We start from the raw sequence: 25,505 nt of genomic DNA, 5'->3' as shown, positions 1-25,505 counted from the left end.
TGAAGCTCTGCCTGTCAGGAGCTCTCATCTGTGTGTGCTTTAGCTCTCAGTTGTTAGTGGATCTGCTTCAGCTTCCACTGTTAAACCATTGCATGTCAAATTACAAAGCAATTAGGGTGAAATGCACAGTTGTAATACACAGTTTAAAAAGAAACCATCAGAAACCTCTCTCTACATTTTCTAGGTTTGGAATGATGACTTTGGAAAGTAGTAAAATATCTTTCCAATTAATATAAGCCTCCAATTACTGACATGTGCTTCACCTGGTGTCACAAGTGTTTTATCTTCCCTCCTTTCTTTTTTTCCCCCTTCTCAGGCTGTTTTAGCCTAGGAATATTTCAAGTTCATAATTCTCCATGGTGAGAAATGGAATAAGCTTGAGTGTTTGCTAAAGCAGCTAGTGAAATAAGGAGGTGGAGAGATTAACTATCCAAATGACTTAGCATTTATTCTGACCCCAAAGTTTGCCTCATTCTGTCTAGCAGTATGGCAGAAACACTGTATCTAAACTAAAATCTTATCATGCCATTAACAGAAGGCAATCATAGTGGTGGTATGAAGAAGAGGAATGTAACAGACAGGTCAATGATAGCTGCCACCATTGTGCTCTGAGTCAGGAGCCAAAGAGGGACTGATGCACAGTCATGACTAACTCATTTAATATCTCTGCTTAGTATCTCTGTGTCCCAGCAGGACTCCTAACATTTAATTACATATCTCATGGGAAATTCACCCTCACCCTGTGAGGTATTGTGCCTCCTCAATTTCTCTCACATTGTAGAAGCACAGCACTTCACAGAACTAGTCCCTGCCATGAAAATTAGTTTATGCCTAAATAGGGCTTTCAACATACAGATCATTCTGTATGACAGAGTAGCATTAGATAACAAACCAAGTTATTCAACTGAATTATGGAGCCATAAGAAAATTATTGTCTCTTATTTTCAATCGAGCAGACTCCATGCCAGATGAGTCCCTGATGATGATGCTTAGGCGGTTTCAACAGGCTTTACTGCCACCAGAGAAGTTGATTTCTCTTTTTGCTCCTCTGCACTCTGCAGTTTCCACTGCTGTGCATGGATCTGCTCAATAAAGCCAGTTCTAGGTTTCAGGTTAGCCCTTACCTTTAGTGCACAGCAACTACTAAGACAGCTTGCTGAAGGCAAACAGACAGCCTTGTTGGGTTTTGCACAAACATCTGCTTTAACCATCACTCACTGCAGAGATACCCAAGTCTAGAAACAACTCTGAAACTTTGAGAGAACTAAGCAGCAGCAGTTCTGCACTTTTTTCCCATGGCATCAGAAAAATCTCAGGTTATAGATGTGTGTATGATTTCACAGACTGTGTATGATTTCACATGCCTGACTGCTTCAGTGCCCTCCCACCAGCTATCAGATTCTTTATTAGCCTCCATAACCCAAGCAGAAGAATTTCAATACTGTTTTTAAGGGTCACTTCAGCAGAAACTTCAAGACAAGTTGTTGGCATCACAGACATTCTGTAGCTAAATTGGCAAAAGAGAACTTGGTTTTGTTTCCTGAGGTATAGAGGTATATTGTTTGTGTGGTTTTCTTTGCAAAGATTAATTTCTGATCATAGGAACCTGTTTGTAGTCAAAAGCTTAGAAGAGAATCATTGAATCATTAAGGTTGGAAAATACCTAAGATCAACAGTTATCAGTTTCCACCTTTGCAGACTTGCTAAAATCTTTGGGACAGTGTAAATTTATATCAGTGGAAGATCTGGACTAGGCCTTCAAGATTCCTCATTACTCATTTAGCTGTGGTCTCCACGGACCCCTGCTGCAAGAGCATCCTTATTACAAGAAGAGTGGGAGGTATTTGCCAGAAGCCGCTGTCTGTTCACTTGTTCTCTGCTCACTTGTTCCCTGCATTTCTACACTTCTTCTTCCATTTATTGCTCTTACATTGGAAATCAGATACACCAATCAGAAAGAACAGCAACACCAAAGAAATAAAAGCCACAACAATGAAAGCCAAGAAAAAAGGACAGTTAATGGCATCTATCTAGGGTGCTTTCCCCTACAGGGAAGCAGAGCAATAGGGAAGGACATTCTGAAGGAAGAGAGCCTCTTAGTCCACTACAATTCACTTTGCAGCTCGATATGATGGCCTCTTAAAACCTTTTCTTATCTCAGAGCCCTACTTGCTGACTTCTTTTTCTTCTTTCCATTCTCATGCCTTCCTTTTCTTGCTGTTACTGCTTTTGGTTGACTTTGATTTGTTTTCTCTGTCGTCACCAGAGCAAAGAATTAGTTAAATGAAGAAAGATGTTAGATTTTTTTTTATCAACTAAAATTAGTGACTTAGAAAGCCTGAGAACTGACTGGCCACATTTATGTACCACACACCTTCATTCTAGTTACATAGCTAGTGTAAATGAAAGGAAGGATTGCTACCAACGTTGTATTTGTTCAGCTGGAGTGGTCCTAATTAGGAGCTTGGATGTGGCAGCTAATATTTTACTATAAAATTTTTACTGTTTACTATTTAATATATAAAACATCACAAGAGGTAGCAGTGGAATATTGCACAAGGGAAGCAGAAACATCAACAGCTACAATGGTAGCTCTCATCTAACACATCTCTTCTCGACTAACCTCAGCTAATGAGCAGAGCTTCAGGGACAGTAAGGTGACACCCACCACAGGTGGTGACCAGCAACTAGGGCTGGGTTAGATTGTGCTAACTGGTTTGTCTGACATAGCTAGAGCAAGAAGAGCATCTGTATCTTCAGACACATCTTCTTATGTGTTTCATCTACGTGCTGTGCAAGGTGTCAGGCACCTGCTTTGCTGTGGATCTGATGGCTGATATATTTTGTGTACTGCATAAGAGGTAATAGAAGTCATTACAGATCTGCTGATGCCTCCTTTAGGTTTGGGCTTTCCTACATTCTGGTCCCATAGGAGTGTGATTACTTTGTGAAGCGAGAGAGTGCTCTCTTCTGTACTGCAAGTTCTCATTCAATTCCTGCCTCATCCTGGAAGCAGGACTGCCCAGAGCTGTTCTGAGATGCAGACCTCTTAAGAGCACATTGGCAGATCTAATCAAGCTCACAGCAGTCTGAGGCAACCCTCCTAAACCAAATTTTGCCCCTCTGCACTCCTTCTTCACAAGTACTTAGCTCCTACCATTTCAAAGCAATCTTTTCAGAAAATCAATAGTTCTTCATAACCTACTGTCCTTTTAAAGCTCTAATGTGTTGGGTTTTTTTCCCAAAGAACTTGTTAGTAAGGTCCTTGTGCATCTCTACAGCAATAAATATCTACCTGAGGTGCTTAATTGTGTGTTAAATTGCTTGCAGTTAACTATATTATTATCATCATAGCAAAAAAGTTTTGAAATAATACTTTAAAGAACACATGAAGGGGAAGAACCTCCAAAGAAATGGGGGGTTAGCTCTCTTGTGAGATTGGCTCAGCTGTTTCAGTGAGTACTAAAACCTTTTAAGATGCTGCCTTAAAGCTTCAAACAACTGCCTTCATGCTGGTTATAGATTGGCAGCCATGTGCCAAAGCACAGTCTTGATTAAATAAATGTCTATGATGGGATTTCTCCAGAGAAGTCAGAAAGAGCAACATTTTCCATGCTCTGCCCATCCTTTTCTCCTTTCCTGTGCCTGACATATTGTGTACTCCTGGCTCATGGTACCTATTCCCAGCCCGCTTCAGTGCCTAATGAAATGGATTAGCTCAGACCCCAGGTATTTCTGGGAAACTGCTTACCCTAAGCTGGTTTAGTTCACAGAGAAATGCAGTAGGAGCTGGAGAAGTAGAGGAGAAGGGTGGCATGGACCAGCTGGGGGAAGCAGCCTCTTAAATCACTCAAGCTGCATCTATAGGTCCAGGGCTGTCTATATCCTTACTTCAAGAAAGGCAAGCAAGAAGAGTAAGACAGACAAAACATGGAGTGAAGAATGGGAAAAGATTCAGCAAAGCAAGGAAGCAGAGCTCATTACTGTTCAAGACTACCCAAAATTGGCAGATACAGGCATTTATCTATTTTCTTCCCCCCTCTCCCCCAAATCAATGCCCAACTATTTCATGGAAGACTTCCTGGACAGAGCAGTGATCTTCATGCTGGTCTTTCTTTCCTGCATGTAAGCAGTGCTCAAGAAGGAAATAACAACCACTTCATTAATGTCTTGTGAAAACTTCTCTTGATTATTTTAATTGCATTTCCTATTTCTTTTTGCACATTATCCCTACAGACATTGTGTCTTTCAACCAAGATTTGTTTCTTACATTGTGTTTCTGTCATATTTGTCCTTCATTCCACTTAACTTCCATAAGCTATAGAACAATAGAAAAAAAATAAGAGTTGTGTTACTCTGAACAACAGCAAGCCAAAGCTTACTGTCTCTGTGTAAGTGCCCAGGGAACTGCTTATCTGATAGCTGTGAACAGTAATTAATAATACAGTTTAAGATTTCTCTTATGTCTATAGCCTAATGAGATTAGTGCTCTGTGGTACTCAGCACCACATAAACAATTAAAATGTTGAGTTTCAGCCTCCAAGAGCAATTAGGACTAGATGGTTAAATCCCTGCAAAGTGCTATGAATAAACTGCAATTACCCTTGCCAAATTTCAGCCCAGAGCCCAACTGATTATGATTGTTTTTATAAACAAGTTACATATAGTGAGGGGAAACTAGTGTTTAGAGAGGAAGTGCTGACAAAACCTTTACTGCAGTCATGTGGACAAAGCAGCTGTAATAATGGCAAGTGTGCCCTTATCACAGCAAGAGAAATGGAAGGAGTTCAGATCTTGCACTGAATGAGCCATTACAGTCAGCATGGCTTTGCCAAGGGCAAATCCTGCCTGACCAACCTGGTGGCCTTCTATGAGCAGGTGACAAAATTAATAGCTGAGGGGCGAGCAACTGATGTCATTTACCTGGAGCTGAGCACAGCCTTCGACACTGTCCCACACCACATCCTGGGCTCCAGGCCGGTGACACATGGGTGTGATGGGTGACCACTAGATGGATAAGGAACTGGCTTGATGGCCACACCCAAAGAGTGGTTGTCCATGGCTCCATGTCCCAGTGGAGGCCAGGGACAAGCAGAGTCCCTCAGGGATCAGTCCTGGCACCAGGCTTGTTCAACATCTGTGTGGGTGCCATGGACAGTGGCACTGAGTGCACCCTCAGCAAGTTTGCTGATGACACCAAGCTGTGTGGTGCAGCAGACACGCTGGAGGGCAGGGAGGCCATCCAGAGGGACCTGGACAGGCTGGAGTGGTGGGCACAAGCCAACCTCATGAAGTTCAATAAGAGCAAGTGCAGTGTCCTGCATCTGGGTCGAAGCAATCCCAGGCACAAATACAGGCTGGGCAATGACTGGCTGGAAAGCAGCCCTGAGGAGAGAGACTTGGGGGTGCTGGTGGACAAAAAGATCAACAGGAGCTCTCAGTGTGCACTTGCAGCCCACAAAGCCAATCAGATCCTGGGCTGCATCAGGAGAAGTGTGGCCAGCAGGTCGAGGGAGGTGATTCTCCCCCTCTGCTCAGCTCTGGGGAGACCCCACCTGGAGTACTGCCTCCAGTTCTGGAGCCCCTATTCCAAGAGGGATGTGGAGGTGCTGGAAGGTGTTCAGAGAAGGGCCACAAGGATGATCAGAGGGCTGGAGCACCTCTCCTGTGAGGACAGACTGAAGGAGTTGGGGCTGTTCAGTCTGCAGAAGAGAAGGCTCCCAGGTGACTTAATTGTGGCCTTCCAGTATCTGAAGGGGGCCTACAGGAAGGCTGGGGAAGGACTTCTCAGGATCTCAGGTAGTGATAGGACTAGGGGGAATGGAATGAAGCTGGAGGTGGGGAGATTCAGGCTGGATGTGAGGAGGAGGTTCTTCACCATGAGAGTGGTGAAGCCCTGGAATGGGTTGTCCAGGGAGGTGGTCGAGGCCCCGTCCCTGGGGGTGTTTAAGCCCAGGCTGGATGAGGCTCTGGCCAGGCTGATCTAGTGTGGGGTGTCCCTGCCCATGGCAGGGGGGTTGGAACTAGCTGATCCTTGTGGTCCCTTCCAACCCTGAATGATACTATGATACTATGATACTATTACTGATGTCTCTCACAAAGAAATAAGAAGACTGAACCAGAACAAAAGAGACATTAAGGTTGATGTGGATTTTTTTCTGGTTTTTTCCCCTCAAAAGAAAACTAAAACTAAAAAAGCTCAGATGTGACTCAGGCTTTCAAACAATACAAATAGCAAGATGAAAGAACTAGGTTGCTTCATTGCCTAAAGAAATGGCTAGAATCTTAAAAAGTCTGACACCTGATTGTGAGAGACTCACTTTATGGGCTGCTAAGAAGGTGCTGACCTTCCTCATCAATAGATTGTCTGAGCCTTTGTGGTATTGGGCAGGAAAGGAAGTGCTTAAAAAGTCATCCCGCTGAAAGATGGCCTGGAAAGATCTCCCGTTCAGATCTCAGCATAGCTGTTGGCACTGGAGCACGCTCATTCAGAAAGTCTGGCTGTAAATCTAATACAGAGAAATCTTGCTTCATTTTTAAGTGATAAAACCGGAGCATCCTCACCTTAGAGATGGATCAAGATAGCTGGAATTCAATAGGAGTGAAATTATTACAGAGGAGGGCAGCTAATGACCTAGCTGTTGTGGTGCTTTGGCTGTGTTTTGTTATAGTGCTATAGTTCTCTGTCTGGACTAGAGGACATTGAAGGAGTGGGCTAACACTTGTACAGGTACCAGTGGTATAGTTTTCTTAGAGTTGCTCCATAGTTTTGGATGCAGTTTTGCCTGTTCCAACATTTGCACTGAAATGAACTGTAGCAGATGACTGCCCTGGGATTTCAAATGGCCTCCTGGGAGAAAAAGACTATTACAAATGAGAGAGTTTGGTTCCTATCACTTTCTAGAAAAGTCCCATCACTGTCTAAGGAGCATATTAATATAGCAGTTGCCATTACATGGATCTTCTAGCAAGGTAAGTTAGCCTGGGTGGAGTACAGGCCAACACAATTCTGCGGTTGCCAGCAGAGCTCACTGAAGGACAGATGGACTATCTGTGCACAAAATGCATGGATGATGCAGACAGTGATGCTCTGGCTGAAAAGTGTTGTGATGTTAACCTCTGAAAACCATGCATCCTGGACATTCACAGCAGAGAGCACAAACTGCAGATTCTGGGACAGCACATGAGATACAGCCAGACCATCCTCATTGAGGCAGCTTGGACCTTATGCTGCAGAGGAAGTGAAAGCAAACCAAAACAGTCACAACAGAAGTCTCTGCCAGCTCTGATTGGGGTTGGGGGCAGGGAGGGAGAATTATTGCCATCTCTAGATCTGATGCCTAATTTGTCCCCGAGTTTTAGGAAGATGTTCACAGGGTACATTCAGTATCAGCATATGGGTCCTCTTGGACTGCTGGTGAAGAGTCAGGGTAAGGAACCTGCTTCTGAGTAAGAAACGTTATCATCATGTCCTCTCCCTGCTTCCCAGCTGCTGTGGTCCCTCTAGACCTTCAAACCATGGAGAGTTTGATTCAACAGGCCAGCACTGGGCAATCTCTCCTTGAATTCTTTCTCCATAGCCTCTGACAGAAAGGGCAACTGTGATGCTCAGGAACAGTGACTTCTGCAGGACTGTACAGAAACTGGGAAACAGACTTTTTTCCCCTGAACTGCAGCCCCACAGAATTCCTGTCCCAAAGAACTGGTAATGGCAATGTAATGGTCCAGTTTTAATGCAGCTTAATCCCCTCTGAGTAGTACTAGAAGAAATTCCTTTTCTGTCACTCCACTGAAATTCATGCTGAATGTAGCCCAGGGGTTCTGCCTTGCTATATGCAGATTCAGGAAGATAGCACTGCAGCCTTTGGGGTTTAGAAAGGTTTACTTCACAACTGGAAAGGCAAAAGCTTTCTTGGTTGAAACCAAAGGTTAGATTTTGAAGGGAAAAGGGCTCATCAAAGAACTGGCAAAGAATTTAACAACTAGGTGCCAGCTGAAGTGCCACTGTGATTTATCAGCAGGTTCTTCTCTAATCTGATGTGAGGTAATAGAAGGTGTTGAAAGCAGAATCAAACTAGATACAGAACAAAAAGTGTAAGTAATAGGGTTCATAAGATCATTCACATAAGAAAGTTTACCTTATCTAGTAGGCAGGCCACTCTCCCCAAGAAGGTTGTCTTAGATATCTATGGAAATCAACAGACAAAGGCAGATTTCAAAATACAAATGAATGATCTCACGTCCCTTTGGCATCTATATTCGCTGTCAGGCAAGCCTCTCCATTGGAAGAGATGTGGTTTCCTTACTGACAGCCCCAACAAAATACTGAGCTAGAGTAGCTGGCAGTGCCGTGGACAGACATCTCTTAGCACAGATTAACCCTCAAATATGCAGAAAGCTGAATCTGCTTAGGACTGATCAGGAAGATCATTCCTGAGAGCTCACAAATTCAGAGCCCCTGACCATAGTGCTGAATTGTCTACCTAGATCCTCCAGCACAGCCATTCATTAGAAGCATTTTACAGGAAATGCTTCCAAAAGAAAACCTAGACATTTGAACCAAAGCCTCAGGAAAATACTTAACTGACAAAGAGAATGATTTTCTAAAAGCTTTTCCCTGCAAGTTTTTTTATTGAGGCAGTGATTGGAGTGAGCCTGCCTGAGTTCTAACAGTGCTTCCCTTGCACAACCCAAAGTCACCTTAATCAGTTTGAATACCCAAAAATACAATAGCAGCAGTATGAATCTAGTTGATAGAGCAAAGTTCATTTCAAGTGTTGGTCCAGCAGAGAGAGTCCATAAGTGATTAAAGAATTATTGGTCTGTATTTTACAGTTGCTTCTCTGCTACTTTTTACTCCATGGTGGATTATTTTAAAGTTCTTCAGACAGCCTCACAGCAAAACTCTTTGGTCCAGAAAATTTCCCATTCACACTGATATCAAACACACACACATCAGGCATAGGCCTTTGCCTTTGTCAGCCTTCTGGTAAGGAGAAGAGACCACTTCTCTCCTTCAGGGCTCCTCAGTACTATACCACTGCTCAGAGGAAAACTCCTGCAACTTCTACCTGATGTAGACACACAAATCTCATTGTTCTATAGGGCATTCTGTCAACAGCCCATCCAAGGGGCTGTGAAAATCTCCTGTTCCTCCTCCAGAACACAGTCTAGCTATATACTGCAGGGCCACATGGAGGGCCATCACAGATCCCCTATGTGACAGCTATGCTGGCATGACATGGCACCAAAATCATCATGCTCACTCCCTCAGCTGGTGCTGGGGCTAGCTGCACTATGGCTGTTGCACTGCACAGTGAAGAGAAATCATCCTTTCCTCAATTACCTAGTGCTGAAGCCAGCACTGAAAAATGCAGCTTCCAATCTTTAGGCTATGCTATGGTTTGTTTTAACAAGGGATTGAATGTCTTACAAACAGGTAAAATTGCTGCCAGATGCAAGGACATTAGCCTTTCCCAGCTGCTTTAGTGCTGCCATTCAAAAGAGTTTGCTATCAATAGGATTCCTTTGAGCTCTATTCTGACAAGTGCTGAGCACTATCTGGGAAGGGCCAGTGGTTTTCCATCCTCATTGAACTCAGTAGGAGTTTTGATTGCTCAGCACATTGCTGGAAAAATTCTGCTGAAATGACCTTCAATCACACAATTATCCCCTCACCTCTTGCTCCTTCTTTTACAGGTGTAGAAGGAGGAATAAGTTACTGTAGCAGAACTGCCTGTGGAGAAAAGTTTTCAGCCTGAGGATTGTGAACAAACATCAAAATCAACAAGTTCCCTGAGTCAGAGCTGGAGACAGTCCTGGCTTAGCCAGGTAAGGGGACAAAGCATGACAAAGATTTGAAAGATTTACACTAACATTCAGTATTGATGTGGCCTAAAATGCCTTTGCCTCCTCCCTTTACCCCTTTGTATAAATTTCTGCCCACTGCCTAATGTCCCTTGCTGTAACCAGTAAAGGTTCACTGCAAGAAACATTCCATCAGCATCTAGGACACCTTCTGGCAGCTTTTACCAGCACAGTAACACATACTGTAGGCTCCTCAATAAAACTCAACAAGTTGCTTATCGTTTCAAACCTGTTTCTGGCTGAACAGAAATGCATTCCTCATGTATCTTTCCTTTGTACAGTCTGTACCTGTAGCCAAGGACATTAAACTGGTGCCAAATGGAGGTCTACTGAACAATACCACAAGCTTAAAGGCCGAGCACTTATGCTTAACAAACCATTCTGAAAGATGACCATCATTGACAGGGTGCTTGGTTACATGGGTTAGTTGATTAGGTGGTGTTGGGTGATAGGTTGGACGTGATGATCTTGAAGGTCTCTTCCAACCTGGTTTATTCTATTCTATTCTATTCTATTCTATTCTATTCTATTCTATTCTATTCTATTCTATTCTATTAAACTACTTACAATTAAACTTTTTAGAAGTGATGGGAAAACTGAGAATTACCTGTGCCTTCCACCTTTTCACTCTGGAGTCAGCAGAGGCAGATAAAAGTCAACATTTGCTTTGACTCTCAGCACAATGATGAGTTTAAAATGCAGGTCATGTCACCTTCCCTATTGTACTGGAACTGATGTTGAGAAGAGGTTTATGGACCTAATTCTGCACCTTGGTATGCCAGTCTGGATCTGCTACAGGTTCCCCAAACTGAAAACTAGGCTGTTCATTACTAGGGGAGGGTTGCTTCTGAGTAGCAGCACTTCAGTATACTTTGCAGACAGTTTAGGAAGAAATGGCTTTGAACCCAAATTCCCAGCTGAAGCTGGGACTCCACTTGCAGCTCTTGCTACTCTGTAATAAAAATCTGCCTGTTTTTTTAATACCCCCACCCCACCTCTGATGGCAGTTCCTGTGCTTACCAGCTCTCAAAACTCAGGCCATAATGTTTTTCCTACACCCTGCAACAACACACAATGCAAGTCAAAGAGTCACAGAGGTGTGGTTGGGTTTTTCCTTTTTTATTAAAAGCCAGCTTTTTCCTCTCTTGTTGCAGGTGTAAGAGACTGGTACACTGGCATTGCTTAACACAAACAAACAGCCAATACCCAGAACTACCAAAAATATTTAAGGGGCTTTAACATTTACACAGGAAAGAGTAATGACAGCAAGTCTGATAATCACTAACTATTGAAGAGCTTTCTCTCAGCATTGTGTCCACAATCTGCATGCTTATTCTGGGCATTGCATAGTAGGAGTATTCTTAATATTCTCTGTTTTCTCCTAGGGCACTTTCATGTTCCAGTGATGGCAGCAATATGGAAATATAAACTCAGAGCTGGTAGAGTAGACATAGATGAAAAAACACTTGAGAATAGAGAAAACACAGCATCAGAGACGGGCAATGAGTCTACCCCAACACATCTGCCTCATACTTCCACACTGCACCCACAGATTGGAGCAGCAGAAAATAAGGAGAGCATGGAAGTGGCAGAGAAGAGGACAAATGAAAGAGGTGACAATGACAGAGGACAAATGAGGACAAAGCAGAGCGATGACACAGTCCAAGTGAGTCGTAAACGGAAATTAGACGACAATGAAACTCCAACTGAGAAAAAGGTACAAAAGTTAAACACTGGCAATGAGTCCATCCCAATACCTGGATCTCATACTCCCATACTTTCCCCTGGATGTGGAGCAGCAGAAAACAAGGCACAGAGAAAGAGATCAAAGCAGAGCAATGATGTAGTCAAAGCAAGTTGTAAAGAGACATTGGAAACCAATGAAAAACCAGCTGAGGAAAGTGATTCCAACTTAGCACAGCTGTCCCATAACCTAAGGTGCATCGAAAAGAGGTTGGTCTACACCGATAAGGAGGACATTTCCCTCGAGTTCGCTGAGGCTAGGCTGTCTACCAGCACACAATCAGCATGCTGTGATTCTGGCAAAGCCGGTCCTTCACCGGCACCGCATGGCCGCACTTTGCCCCGCACTAGCAGACAGTTTAAGTTAGCCATCGACCAAGCCCGTGCTTGCTACGGACACAGAAACTATGCAGGAGCCATGGAGCACCTTTCAACAGCTCTGAAGGTATGAGATGAACAAAGTACAATCACCATGGCAAAGGAAATGAAAGGCTGTCATTGTACTGACTAGATACAATAATACCAAAGGGAGCAAGAAGCACAAACCTGGGATGGGGATGGTTTCAGGAGATGTCATTTCACACAAAATCTGAAAATTGAGAACCATAAATAAATCACAGCAGGAAGGGGGTACCAGACTGAACAAAAAAAGAGAAAAAAGAATCCCAGGTGATTCTGTAGTTTTCTCCAGATCTTCACCTGTAGTTATGTATGGGGGGAATTTAAGTCCCAGACAGTGAAAACAAACTAACAAAACCCCCACAAACAGAAAAGGCAAAACCTCCCCCAAAGCCCAACCAAACAAAAAAAATCCCACAACTCTGGTTTGTTTGTTCATTTAATCCCAGCTCTACCAGAGACAAATGATATCTCAATTATCAGGGGAGGTTCCCACTCTACCCCAGCTGTCCATGCACTACTGGACGAAGTGTTTAATCCTTTGATTAAACAAAAGCTCCGGTTCAGTGTCCTTTTTCTTTTTCCCCACAGCATTTCCAACATGCACTCTGTTTCCCTTCTTTTCTCTAAAGTCAAAAGACAGCCACTGGATTTGTGTAGAAACCCTTTCATTTCTGGGTGAGAAAGCACAGGTTCAGTAGTGGGTAACCGCCTCTTGGACACAGATGTCTTTCTCTCCAGTAGCTGAGAGTCCAAAAGCTGTGTTTTTGTGGAAGGAAAGAATTCCTGCCTGCCTCAGATACTACAGAAATAACATGACCTTGGCTATGATCTTTGAAACTAATCTGTGATTTTCATTACTTCCTGCCTTCAAGTGCTCAAACTTGAGCTGTCTTAAACAGACCTTTTCTTCAATAAGCAGATATTTCTATGTTTTCATAAGCAGAGGCCTTTCCAGATTCAGGCTGAGCACCCACCCAAAAGAGCTATCTAAAGACCTTTGACAGTTTAGAAAACCTTGAGTTTTATCAGTATACTGCAAAAAAAGAGTAAAAGAGGGAGTTCCTAGCACTTTGGCAAGGTTGCAATTAATTTCACAGGAGCAGAGAAGAAAAAGGAGGTGTAGGAAACCCCAGCAGGTAGGTCACAGTTCTATCCACCAGCCTCCTGTTTCCTGGAAGCCAGAGCTAGCAGCATTTACAGTAAAACTGATTGTTCAAACTTGTATCATTATTCCCAGATTTCTCTAGTGCTGCTAATCTCAGTTCATTATATTGGAAATCCCTTGTATTATGGCCATGTAATTCATCATGTGCCAGTAGAAATCATGGTTCATCATAATCACAGAATGGGCAAGGACTTAGACGTAATCAGATTTTAGTTCCCCTGTCGTGTTTCCATAATGCTGCTGTAAAACCAGCATAAGCACAAACAAGCACCACTTGTTTAAACATTTTATCAGATGGATCTACAGTATCTTTCTCCCTCTTTACTTAAACAACGTAAGATAACAAAAAATTGGATTACAATTGCTGGGAACTGACTCTGATAAACTGTTTGCTTGTGTGCAGAATGAAATTGAATAATGGCATCAGGCTCTCTCTTTCTAGTAATGTTAAATCTGTTAACTAGTTAAATTCTACAGACAAAGGCTGCTTTCAAAGAGGTAGCATTAGGGCATTTTGAAAACAGTGTCTCCAAGAGTATAGCTGTCTTACAGACCTTGAAAGATGCCCTGTATCCCCACAACTAACCCCAACACTAACATTTGCTGTGCAGATGAGGGATTGACTCTTTCCATGATACAGGATGCTAAAAAGATGCTTGCTGCAAAGATTTTAAAAGCCAGCATCTGCTGCTCAAATCAAGTTTCAAAAAGAGAGACACTTGCCACTTCACAGGAATATGGCCTGTGATTAGAATAGAGGACTTGCAAGCTAGGCTCTCTGGGCTCTCCCTGTCTACTCTGACCTCAATCACTTCAGCTATGCACTTGACATCCTGAAAAAGGGTCCAGATATACTTGGTTTCAGGGCTGCAATGCCAAACTTAATTCAAAAACATTTGTAAAGCACTAGAGCTTTGCAGCTGAAAAGCAGATAACCTCTTCCTACTCCTTTTTCCCTCTACAATATTGAAGGGATTTTATTTGAAAACAATAAATATTCTAGCACTGAGTGAGTAAGATTAGAAAGTGCCATTCTCTTTCGGCTTTGTTTCTCCCCCTACATTCAGGAACGAGGCTTGATGGGGACAAAAACACTTGTCACCTGAAAGAAAAAGAGTACTTGTCTCCTAACAGGAAATGGAAAAGCTAGCTAATAGGCATCCTAGTGAAAGAATAAATAGATATTAAATAACTCCTTTTCGTGTTTGTGGGCAGAGTGCTTGGGAAATCACAGAATTGTAGAGCTGGGGCTCCTCAGCAGAAGCAAAAACCAGAATAGCCCTGAAAGACACTTCTGTACTCCATGACTAAAAAGCTGCAGGAAGTAGGACTTCTCACCTATATTAGCAAGCTGACACAAAGTTTTTCCACATCTTCTATGCTGCAAAATAGCCCATACATTTGTTTTGGTATCCTTATTTGACACGAAGAGCCACTAACCACCCTATGCTCTCTGTACTTGCAACCTCTTAGCTTGCCTCTTTTCAGTCTCCTCTAAATGAAATGAATTCAATCCCCTCAGTATTTTCTCCTGGGTCATGTTTTCTAAACCTCTCTATTCTTTTTGTTGCTTTTCTTTGGATCATTTCCAATTTCTCTCTGCTCAGATATAGGCAAATTTGAGATGGTGCAGAGAAAAGCAGAAAACTTAAGCTGCTGAGATTGGAACCCTGGCTGTTTTGCCCACAGCTTTTTGAAAGCTCAAAGATCAGGAAACTCAAAGCCATGGTTTCTAGTGTAAAATGTTGACAGATATTTTTTCCAGATTTAAGGAAATCAAACCTTTAGTCTGATATTGCACCGCTTTGAGTTAGACACTCTGATCCAGAAAAGTGTGTGCATAGCACTGGATGTGAACAGTACCACTAAAGTTAGTGCCACCTTACACGTTGTAAATATCATACACTGCTTGGCTCTACTCTAAGCAAAAAATGTCTGTTCTAGATCCATCCACATATTCAGGTTGTGTTCTTTAGATCATATTTTTCAGATATGCAAATAACAGGCAATTATGAAAGCCTAGCACCAAAGTGATTGAACTTGACAACCACCATGAAAAAAGGGAGAATTATACAGAAAGTAAAAGTGAAATGTTTGTCCAATTTAGAGACTTTTCTATGTTAGGCAGCATGCTGCTGATTACTGCAGACATCAGGAAAACAGTGCTAGCAGGAAAAGGATTGCTGGCTTCTCGCTATTTCTGCACTGTTTAGCTACCATCATATTAATCAGAGGGACTTAGCATTAGTCAGCTGCCTTGCAGTCGGCCAAAATAATGCTGCTTTAGAGAATTCTTGCCATTAGAGCTTGAGAATTAATTAATTTCTGTTGCTAGTGAGGAGAAAAGATGAAGAAATTGGGGCAATAATCTTCACTCTTCTACCTCCAACTCAATAACACAGTGAATTAGATATATACTACATTCAGAAACTCTACATTTCCCTCAATTTCTGGCAGCCAGCTGTTAAAATGTAAGGAAATAAGACTTCACATCTGGACTGGGAAATGAAGGGTATGAGAAATCACTTTTTAGCATAAAATCTCAGTGGGAACCATATACATGTATCTATAAAATCTCTAGCCAGTTATTAACAGCTTAGCTAAGAAATAACATTAAACCTTCATGAGGATCCAAAGATCTTGTCTCAAACTAATCTCTTAATATCAGAGAGCATGAAAGACTTGAGAAACATCGGCCTGTTTACAACCTGCAACATTTAAATGTTCGGCCCCTGTTCTTCTGAAAATAATCCTCCCCTGTGACATGCTCCCAGTTTTGGATCACTGAATTTAAATCTATTGATCTCCCAGACATTTCCAGTATGCCCATCACTAGGAAATAGAGCTGAGGAACTGCACAGATTCGTGCCCTTGTTCTTCTTACCTCAACTGCTGTTATGTATCTGGCTCATCAAATACTTTTTTCCTACATTTGGCCCATAAACCATTAGATTTCCTTTTGCAAGAGCAAAATCCTGACTTCAGCAAGGACAGGCCACAACTTCCAATCTTTTTGGAGCCAAAGCAGTAGTCAATTTCTAATTCATTCTAATTGGCTTCCTCATACTCTATTAAATTATTCCCTGGAGTTGCCAGGTGCTCAAAAGCACCAAATATTTTCTCCATATTTTGTAAATGTTAAGCAGTATATTTGATTAAAAAGAATAGCCCACCACTTGTCACTCACAATCAAAAGCCTCGTTGACCTAAACATGTACAAACCACATCTTGAACAATCACTGAGAAATGGAGAGAAGGTCCATGCAGTAGATACCTCAATAGCTAACACAAGCAAAATAAGACTCCTGATCAACAGTCAACATCATGCTCGGTTTGGGACATGTCAATGCTGTCTGGAGCTATAAAGGCCTCCTCTGTGAGCTGTGTAGCTAAAAAACTTTAGGTGTTTAAACCCCACAGCTTTACTGCAGTAGCAGTAAAGACAATGGAGTTAAGGTACATTTAACTGTGAAAGTTTCATGTCCTCAGACCTGTAGCTGATGGGATTCAATGGAATCCCCCAAAGAGATGAAAGAGAGATTTGCTCACTGTAGGCATGGTGATACCCAATGGCAGATAAACACAAAGGTGCAATGCTGCCTTGCCTCTCTTGGGGTAAAACTACCTTAGAGCCCATCTTGACATGGAGTTTTGTCTTCAGTTTCTATGGCATTTCTGTGGTCAGGGCCCTAAGAAATTGGAGGTGTTTATCCTCCCAGCTGCCATCTACTCCTGGAAGGTGTTATACAAGAACAGGGAGGGCAGAGCCATTTGTGTTTAATTTGTGGCTCTGGGCACATCCTGGCCAGAGCCAACGCAGCGCAAAAGTGCAACGGACAATCAGCTTCATTTATAGAAAGGAAATTAGATGTTAGGAGAAGGTTCAAACATCACAAGCAGCTAATGCAGGCAAGTGGTGGTCAGAGAAGGTGTGCTGTTAAAGTATTTTCTATCTGAAATGTCTTTAAATCATGATGCAGCATACCAACATAGACTGCAGAGGAAAGAGAGGGAGAAGCAGGCTGAAGTGGGCACCAAATTGGAAACTGTTCATGGACTGATTTGAAAGTAACTTTATCCATGAGGACAGTTTAGAGAAAATGTGTTATTAAAGTACTTTATTTCCATTGAGAGATTCACACAGGCATACACAGACAGTAGGTGGTGACAGCTGCTACCAGAACCATTTGTTATCTTATTCCTATTCAGCTTTTGACAGTGTAAAATGAATATAAATGCTGAAAAGCTTTACAGAGGTGAACCAAACAATAAAAAGTAGGGGAGAATGAATTCTGATTAGGTTACTTTAGGGAAGAGCTCTACTTCTGTTTATTCCTGAGGCACAGATATAGGCTGTGTTTCTAATGCTGACAATAGTGTTGAGAGGATTCTTGGTAGAGTTTGCCACCTCCACACCATCCTGAGGTGGGAAGAGAGGGAAGAGCTGGCCTTGCAGCTAACTTTAATGCCATCTCTAGAAATGGCATGCAAATAAGGCTTCAGCAAATTATTGCTTTTCCCTAATAATCCTGTCCATCAAAATGGGAGTGAACCTTTCCCACAGTTTGCCTTAATAAAAGTGCTGGTGAGATAGCTCGTATTTGGACTTAGCAGTAGCCAATCTCTTGGCATCAAAAGGATTATATTAGTTGGCCTGAAATTATATTGCTTTTCCCAAGCAATCAGGACAGCTCTCAAAATCTTGCTCCAATATAGTCAGATCACACCAGCTGACAGTTGCCTCCAAAAACCCATTCATTTTGGCCAGCTCCTCCTGCAAACACTATCAACATACTGAGGCTCCTGCTTCCAAGTGCAATAGGCATTTCAAACTACAATCCTATGAGGAGGAGGTACTGGTATCAGTTTGGGCTTTTGTCTGATTGTTTGGTTATCACACGGAATATTTACACCATTCTCAGTTTGCTTTGATTTTGGAGGGACTCAGGAGTGGAGGACTGACAAATTTTGTATTACAAAGGCAATCTATGAAGGAGATTTCAGTACACTGTCCAGAATATAGAGTTCCTGGCAAACTATTGCAGTATATTGATTCCACAATAGATGTTTCATTAGAAAGCTTTGGGGCTGGCTGGGTGGGTTTTTTTTCTTTTGGCTGCTGTGACAACTCCTCTCACCCTGGCAGTACTGATAATGGGGACACTCCATAAAACAGGGCTGGTAATGAGAGGCACAGATTTCTAGTGCAGCACACAGATGTAGCTGAAGTCAGACAGCTGATACTTTCCGAAAACCTTTCTTCCCCATTTAATGTTTTCTAAGCAAATTATTTACAAGGAGAAAGACCCCTAAGTTTGCACTGGAGGGAGGTAAAGCCTTTAGCTGAAGTTGGGCCAATAAACAGGAATGACTTAGGTTTAGGAGTGCTGCAGGAAACATCGTTAGCTTCCGTGGGAGGGAAAGAGTCACGTCAAGTTTGTTTTTATAAAGCAGCATCCACCTAGAAATCAGCACAAACTAAAATGCTATCTCCTCTGAATTTGGTGGGCCACTTGTAATCTCACTTTTGCAGAGAGCTCCAATCTCCAAAAAAGGCCAGAACAGTGATAGATGTAAAACCTGTCAGCCTCCAGGGAGCATAAAACTTGGGTTTGAACCTCTCTAATCTTCTGCCCTACCAGGAACCAAATCCTTTCCACATACCTATGGTTCCTGCAAAAAGGCTCACTGTAGGCAAAGAAGGAATTTCAGCCTAGACATAGACAGATTTGAAGATAAACTCACTGAGAAATGTGGGGAGAGCAAGCTCAATCCCACCCCACGGTAAGGGCATGCAGCCTGGTAAGTTCATCTGGTAACAAGTCAATACTCCCCAGATTCAATGTTTTCTGGCAAGCACTGGCTTTCAGAATAGAAGTAAGGATCATTTCTTGTAAGTTAGCATATCTGAGGGATATCTGGCTCTCAGTCAGTACTGTATAACCAATAATATGCCCAAGATAGCAAATATGCCCTGCATACACATTCCTATTACAGAACCCAGTGCTGACACTGCAGAGAGAAGCTAACATGCCCAAAATATCCTACGTACAGATTATTTGACTTAGCCACTGCAGAGCACACTGCAGGAAGCCTAGTAAAATTTAGTTCTTACCTGACATCTGCCTTCATATTTAGTAGGGAATTATGTATCTTCAATATGTTTTCTAGCAAGTTATTGACACGAATCTCATGAGCAATAAAGACAGGGGGTTTATATACAGTTCTGCACTGATGACTGAAACTGCCTACCAGGATGTCAGTAGGACTTTGAATAGAAGCTGGAAAGTTATGCTGCATGAAATCACATTGAGAGAAAATCTTCTTTTATGCTCCATACTGACTTTTTTTCCCTCTTCACCAAGACAAACCCACCATTAAATGACTCTTTGTTGCACTGCTCTCCTGCAGTATTTATGACAGTGCCTAACAGCTGCAAGGACTGGATTACAGTGCAATATACAAAGAGCAGTTTGCTTTCAGCCCTGTGTGAGGCTTGCTACCAAGTCTGAAAGTTATTTTCAGTAGTAGCCTTCCTTAGCAGACATTTTCTGGGATGCAGTTAGTATGCAACTTGTCAGGCACCTGATGTGCAATGCAGTGACACTATGAGGCTGATTACTTGGATGGCTTGGTTAGGACTGTTGACTAGTTATATGAAAAGGTGCTCCTAAATATCTCTTGCCTTTTCAGGTCTGTCCCTCTGAGTAGCCACTTTAAAAGAACTAAATAAATAACTCCAGCTTAAAACCACAAAGTTGTCTTTAAACCAGAGAGGTAGGATTCAGTATCGCTCTGCTGACAAACACCACAACAAATAATAAAAGAAGAAACAAAGCAATCATCTCCAGCAAGGCTAGCAGGTGCTCTAGTCAAACTAACTCTTTAACCCCTTCAGCCAGGCAGAGAATAGCATGTGTGATCTTGTGGAACTTGCCAAAGAATCTCATTGCCACACACTATCTGACCAAATTTACTTATTCTGCCCAAGATAAATTTGCTATCTCTGTCCACACATGTAGAGAGATACCTCTTGAGCATCTTCTTCGAGGCAAACCATATTCCTGAATTTAATGCACACCAAACCTCTGCCAGTGCTTAGCAAACCCTCACCATGGCCAGTTTCTCACACCTGAACCTTGTTTTCAGTGAAAACAGTGACAACATACAGATCACCAGAGCTCAGATTTGATTCTTCCAGCTTACACACATACTAACTAGGAGCTACCTTAAGGATCAGCATTTCCACTGGTCTTTTCCCAAAGCCAGGAAGGGTTTGGGAAGCATCTTTCCTTCCCTTTTTTATTAGCTACTGCCTAGGAGGTCTTTACTCATAAACTTTCCTTGCTTGCTACTGCCAAAATTTAAGCCCTAGTACTGCAACAAGATCTATGCTGAGTTCACAGTGTCACAGACTTGTTCTGTGACCTTTGACAGAGTACTTTATCACAAGCATTTATACAACTGGGGTTTCAGCAGCATATTTATAAGGTCCTATATGTTTAATTCCTTAGATTGCATTTCTATACATGCTAACTCTTTGACTGGGATAACTCAGCAGTCCACAAAAGGATGCATGGATACAACCTGCATGATGGCCTCCAGTTCTAACAAAAGCCCCTAGGAAAAAAGAAATATCCTTTGCATTGTCATTAGTAGCAGTATATGGTTATTCTCCTTAAAGACAAGGCTCTTAGACTTAATCTATTTGTTTACAGCTCTATCTAATTGCTTACAGTTGAGTTTTCCTAAGAACTGGAAGCTCTTTTTCACTACACTTTGGTAGCACAAGATCAGGTTGCCTGCAGATGAATCAAAAGATTTGAGGATTGAAGGTGGTCCTGCCCAGTACTGGAGCTCTGTCAATACCAAGGACTCTCCAAAACTTCAAGGAGTTGTGGGTTATCTAATTCCAATGATGCACATTAGGAGATAGAATGTTATTTAATGAGAAAGTCACTGGCTGTGAAGATCAGCAGGCAATTTATCTATCAGGAAGAAAGTATTTTTTTTTAGATAGAAAACATGATGTTTCTCTATGTTAAATTCTATACAGCTCAAGGAAATGGGAAAGCTTGGTGATCTTATCCTTTTGATTTCCTCTACCAGTTTTCTGGAAGGACAAGTCCCATTAAATGAGGAGAAGAGTTTCTGGTTTCCTTGCCTTGTGTCACTCTCTGCTGGCCTACCTGTGGGACAAGGGCAGCAGAGCCTGCAGCAGAATTCACCACTGGCTCACTAAAATAAGTAAATAGCTGTCTTCAACCATGGTCTCAGCCAGCCACAGATTTGGGGAGCCTGAAGTTGAGCCTTTACCTTTGAAAATGGGGAAAAATAGTTCCATTCCTAACAGTGGTTTTTACATTTTAGCTTATTATCTGCTCTCTTGGCTACCCCTTCTGGGGAGACGACACTGCACTTTATCTCATGATCACATGCATCTGTGGTGCTAGTTAAAGGCAGGGAATATTTTACTTAGAAGTCACTTTTCTCCATTCATCAGTTACAAAACACATTTCTATCTAACAAAAGGTGCAATATAACAGTAGTAAATCAGATTTTTGTTTCTTGTACAGCTTTGCAGTAATGGTGCTTCTGTAGAAAATCCCTTGGAGGCATCTGCAGATGATATTTCCAGCATTGCCAGTTTTATTGAGACAAAGCTCGCCATGTGCTGCTTAAAAATGAAGAGGCCTAGTGATGCTCTGACTCATGCACACAGGTAAGAATAAATATTGATTAGATACCCTTCTAAGACTGAGATAACAAAAATTAAACAAAAACTATGAAAAATCTTGTGCAGGAAGGATCAGTCTAACATTGAGTTACAATAGCCACCTATGCATTCACTGCTTGCATAACTCAGTAGGTAAGGATGTGCAGGTAAGTCACAGGCATAGTTCAGAGCACCCTTCAGATTGAAGCCAGACAAAGATAAACATGCTCAGCCTTATACAACAGTAATGATATTAGAAGCTCTTGATCTTTTTCAAGCCAGATTAGGTCAGGGATGGCTTCAAATTATTTTCATTATATAATTCCTCATGGGCTCACTTCAGATCCACATCAAAGACCAGCACCACCAGCAATGCATAAAGAAGCCAGAAACAAAACTTGGGCATGGTGGAGATGAAATTCCCATTAGTCTCAGATGAGTTAGGATTTTGCTGGGTTTGTGCTGCCTTTAATTACCACTCAGGCATAACGATAGTTTGTTAAGGGCATGCATGTCCTGCCAGCAACACTTCATGAACTGAGGGCTCCGTTAACTTTTGTCCCTTGTATGAGATGTATTAGGATGGACATTGCAATTAGCACAGGGTAAGAAGTTTTTCATACCATCATCTCAAATAGAACTACAAAAGAGGAGTTACAACAAAAGGAGGCGGCACACGCCTCTGCCTAATGCACAGCAGGCAGTGGTGAAGAATAACGTGGGCAAAGAAATGTGATGCCATCATGGCAGCAGGTTCATTCACCTACATGCAAAGTCATGAGAAGTCTGACTTAATGACAAGCTCTTCAGCTCCTGTCCCCATTCATCCACACCCCTTTCCCTTGTTTTCCCACACCCCTTGTTTGCAGAGCTATGCCTACCTTGAGTCCACGTCGTGGGGGGGTCCATCCTTCAGATGAGTTCCAAGCACCATCTGGGTTGGGGGTCTGAATGCCCACGAATGGTTAGAGAACAGCATCTGCTTTCCCAGAGCACATCCAGTAGGCACACACTCCTTTCAGCTTGAGGATTCTGTTAGCTGAGCCTAAGCAAATGAAGTAGGGAAGACTATGAGATGCTTATATAAAAAAATAAATCACCACCACCACAAAACCTGCACATCTCATACAAACCCTAACCCAACCACATTTGTTCAGGGCTTCTCAAAGAACCTGTTAATGTAAGGAAAAAAAAAGAACTATGTCAAGTTTGACTGTACTCTCAACTGTCAGAGAGATGGATGGTAATGATCACTCTCTTTCTAACTGGGATTTCCAAGAACACTAAAATAAGGAAGCTGTTTGGACAGTATAAATATAACCAGAACAGGAAAGACTTTTCTTTACCTCCTTTAAATTATCTCACTTTCAAAATAGTTAAGATGTGTTGACTCCAGGGCTACAGAAACGAAAGCTTATTCAGACATGCTTTGGATTCAATTGTCCTCAAACAGGAACAATGACCTACAGGGAAATAAATGGAGTTAGACTGAAATCACTGGAAAACTGATGTAGAGAAAAAGAAAATCTTCACTCCTCTTTCCTAGCACAAAGCAAAATGGCAATCAGTAATGTCAATTTTCAATACAATTCATTCCATGACTTGCAGAATGGGAATACATCTACTGACCATGGTTGTCACGTTGTACGATGCAAGAACTGATACAACAGCACACCAGTTACAAGAAAAACAACTTGCTGAGGCATAATTAAGAAAGACAAACCTTGAAATAGTCATTGTTCAAAAAGAACAAAGACATTGTGCTGACCTCCCCTACTAAAATTAGCTCACTGGCAGCAGTTAGCTAGTGCCTATAGAATTTTTATTCTCATTAAGTTTTTATGTCATCACCACATTTGAATGGTTTGCTGGTAATCCTCTGGCATGAATCATGAATCCAAATTAAAATATCCATTTCTGCATTTATTTGCATTTACTGAACTATTCTTTCTTTAATGTCATGTAAATTTCACAGCTCCTGCATTCATTTCTGAAACTTTATTAGCCAAAAATCAGCTTTAATATTCTCACCCACAGTTGTATCAAATCTATGGAAGTGAGGTTTGCTAGAAAGGAATCTTTCCAAGACGTCACAACTAGAGAAAGAGAGAAAACAGAGAACAAGGCCAGCAGCTCATTTTAAAGAGCAGGCATCTTTAGAGGAATAGCTGTTCCATCCTTAAGAAAGAAAAGGGAGTACAATTGAGATCATCAACTTTAGATTGTGGACGAGAAGCCAAGTCTGGGGCGTTCTGAAGAGGAGTAATTGTATTCTCTGGCTTCCTAATATCAACATTTAAGGCTGCCTTTAGCATCCCTGGCACAACTGAGGACACTGGCTGGGTTCTGATCATTTGTCAGACCAATACAAAACATTTACCCTTTGCAATCAAACACCATTAAAAGCACTCCTCATCTGTCACAGCTCTGAACAAACGTGCCATGGATTGGCCTCACCAAGCAAATCTGCAGTAACCTACTTGACCACCACTTTTCATCGTAAGATAGCCCAATCATTTGATGTTTTGATGAGTGTTATTTTGGTTAAATTAAGTTTTGGTAGCCACCAGTATTGTCTAAGCTTCACCTATCAACCACACTTGGCTGAGAACTGCAGTGTTTGCCATTGGCATTGTCTTTTCATTACTGATAAAAGTAATTCATCCTCATTAAGTACAACTAATTTTTAACCTCCTGTGCTCTTTTGTACATTGTGATTTAATCCAGCACTTGGATATGCCCCTAGTCACTAAGGCCTGCACTTACTCCACTAATGCCTTAAGATACATAATTTATCACTGGATTTTCTCCCACACCTTCTTCCCCAAGAGGGGATTCCTGCTGGGTAATGCTTTCTCTCAGTACAGTTTGCTGAGCATTGTTTTAAAGTGTTGGACTGTGAAAGCATGGTTCTGATAGGTTTCCTAGTTTCTATATCACCTCAAGATGACTTGCAGCAGAACTGCATTTTTCAGAGCACAGAGCAGTTCTGCTCACACAGAGTAAAGCTTTACTGTGCCAGAACAGAAATGTCACTTCTTACATCTACCTCAGCATTTTGGTCTGGCACAAGAGTAGGATTGTGATATGCTTTACCCATTTTCTGTGTTTTCTGCACACCAGAATACTCACAAACCTATTTTAGCACTTACAAACTAGACACATTTCAGAGAAAACTACCTGCATCTTCTGCTTGATCTCTGCACAAAACACAAGTAGCACCTAATGAAGGCACTGTGGTCGACCTTCAAGAGAGCTTTGAGCAAGATGTACAGGGACATTTTGTTTGAGGAAAGAAATGAAATCCAGTCTGAAATAAAAGCTCCAACCACCTACAACACAGATGTAGGGGCCTCAGCATTAGCTTTTCTGGTCTACTGATGCTCTGCTTCTATCACAGTATCACAGTATCACAGTATAACTAAGGTTGGAAATGACCTCGAGGATCATCCAGTCCAACCTATCAACACAGACCCCATGACTAGACCATGGCACCAAGTGCCACGTCCAATCCCCTCTTGAACACCTCCAGGGATGGTGACTCCACCACCTCCCTGGGCAGCACATTCCAATGACAAATGACTCGCTCAGTGAAGAACTTCCTCCTCACCT

At 42.1% G+C, this 25,505-nt stretch overlaps 1 protein-coding gene across 1 annotated transcript in view; it reads left to right on the top strand.

Annotated features, from left to right (window-relative positions):
* The window catches only part of LOC137455228 (spermatogenesis-associated protein 16-like), a 56,720-nt gene that overhangs the window by 5,100 nt on the left and 26,115 nt on the right, over window positions 1-25,505 (top strand). Inside the window, exons 3-4 of the mRNA XM_068165848.1 lie at window positions 11,253-12,055; window positions 21,754-21,899. Coding sequence (XP_068021949.1) covers window positions 11,253-12,055; window positions 21,754-21,899 — 949 coding nt within the window. The remainder of the gene's footprint in view (window positions 1-11,252; window positions 12,056-21,753; window positions 21,900-25,505) is intronic.

The sequence above is a fragment of the Melanerpes formicivorus genome, unplaced genomic scaffold (assembly GCF_026170545.1).
Source record: "Melanerpes formicivorus ecotype bairdi unplaced genomic scaffold, bMelFor1.0.p_v2 SCAF_93, whole genome shotgun sequence".
Taxonomy (NCBI): domain Eukaryota; kingdom Metazoa; phylum Chordata; class Aves; order Piciformes; family Picidae; genus Melanerpes; species Melanerpes formicivorus.
The sequence above is the reverse complement of the archived record's forward strand: the minus strand, read 5'-3'. Positions and strand labels throughout refer to the sequence as shown.